Raw genomic sequence first — 1330 nt, 5'->3', positions numbered from 1 at the left:
CGGGCCTGGTGTGCTCCTGCTATTGCGTCCGGACGGCTACCGTCGCGGACGGTGGAGGTGGGGCCCTCCCGCGTGCCGACGGTGCTGATGCCCTAGTCCTGGCTCTGATTCTTCGCCGCGCTGTCCCCACTTCGCGGTGCCGTGGTGAGACGGGGTGGGGGCCTCATGACCGCGTTGGCGCAGGGTGATGGTTGGTTTGGTGGCTGGATCCGGAGCGCCAAAGGTGCGGGTTGGGATCGAGGGAAACCCCTGTCGGCGGGGCCGACACAGACGCGGTGGCGCCTGTGGGTGCCACCTGACCTTCTGGGAGGGCGTCATGGGCTACCCTTCCTCTCGCCTCGTCGTGTACCGTGGGAAACCCTTGGCAGCAGCATCATCATCATCGCGATCCTTCTTGGAGGTGTTGATAGGTGCCGCCGCTTCGGAGTCTTGGAGTCTAGTGGAAGATCCCGGTGGGCGCTGCGATCGCGAGGCTTCTTCGTTTTTGTTGATCCGCCATTGTCGGCATTTGTTTTCTTTTGTTCTTTCTCTATCGTTTTTTTTGGGCGTGACTATGCTGCTTCCGCCCCAGCACATATTCATGTATGGTTTGGTTGGTTGCTTTGTATACAAAGCGGGGAAACCCTTTTTCGGTATTCCAGAGTAGTCGCCGGGGTGCTGGATCCGTAGAGAGAAAAATAATGGAGAAGGTCCACTAACATCAAAGAAGGAGAGTACTCTAGAACACGGTAGCACCTTCATGGGCCGAAAAGAAAAACAAGGAGAAGCTCGTGGAGCCGAGCTGAAAAGCGAAACGTAACCAAACGCTCAGAGTATTCGAGATGCTTCAAGAGCAGCACCTGCGACGCTATAAGTACCTGAGCCTCAGTCCCATCGGTCTCCATCGGTCCATCCCAACTCAAGCCAGTGTCACGCAACAGCAAACAACATCCTTTTCCTACCTACGATCCGATACCGAATTTTCCGAGCGCACAAGCCAAACCAAAGCAAACACTGACGATGTCGATCGTGAGGCGGAGCAACGTGTTCGACCCCTTCGCCGACCTTTGGGCGGACCCCTTCGACACCTTCCGTTCCATCGTCCCGGCGATCTCAGGCGGCAGCAGCGAGACGGCCGCGTTCGCCAACGCCCGTGTGGACTGGAAGGAGACCCCCGAGGCGCACGTCTTCAAGGTCGACCTCCCCGGCGTGAAGAAGGAGGAGGTCAAGGTGGAGGTGGAGGACGGCAACGTGCTCGTCGTCAGCGGCGAGCGGAGCAGGGAGAAGGAGGACAAGAACGACAAGTGGCACCGCGTGGAGCGCAGCAGCGGCAAGTTCGTGCGGCGTTTCC

General features: G+C 58.8%; 1 protein-coding gene across 1 annotated transcript; it reads left to right on the top strand.

Moving 5' to 3' along the window:
• Window positions 1–859: 859 nt before the first annotated feature.
• On the top strand, window positions 860–1324 carry LOC123178283 (16.9 kDa class I heat shock protein 1-like; the record flags this gene model as incomplete). The annotated part of the gene is made up of 1 exon (XM_044591433.1): window positions 860–1324. A coding segment is annotated over exon 1 (325 nt), but the record flags the coding sequence as incomplete, so codon positions are not given.
• Between the last annotated feature and the right edge of the window lie 6 nt (window positions 1325–1330).

The sequence above is a fragment of the Triticum aestivum genome, unplaced genomic scaffold, assembly GCF_018294505.1.
Source record: "Triticum aestivum cultivar Chinese Spring unplaced genomic scaffold, IWGSC CS RefSeq v2.1 scaffold250982, whole genome shotgun sequence".
NCBI lineage: Eukaryota > Viridiplantae > Streptophyta > Magnoliopsida > Poales > Poaceae > Triticum > Triticum aestivum.
This window is presented reverse-complemented; position numbering and strand designations above follow the sequence as displayed.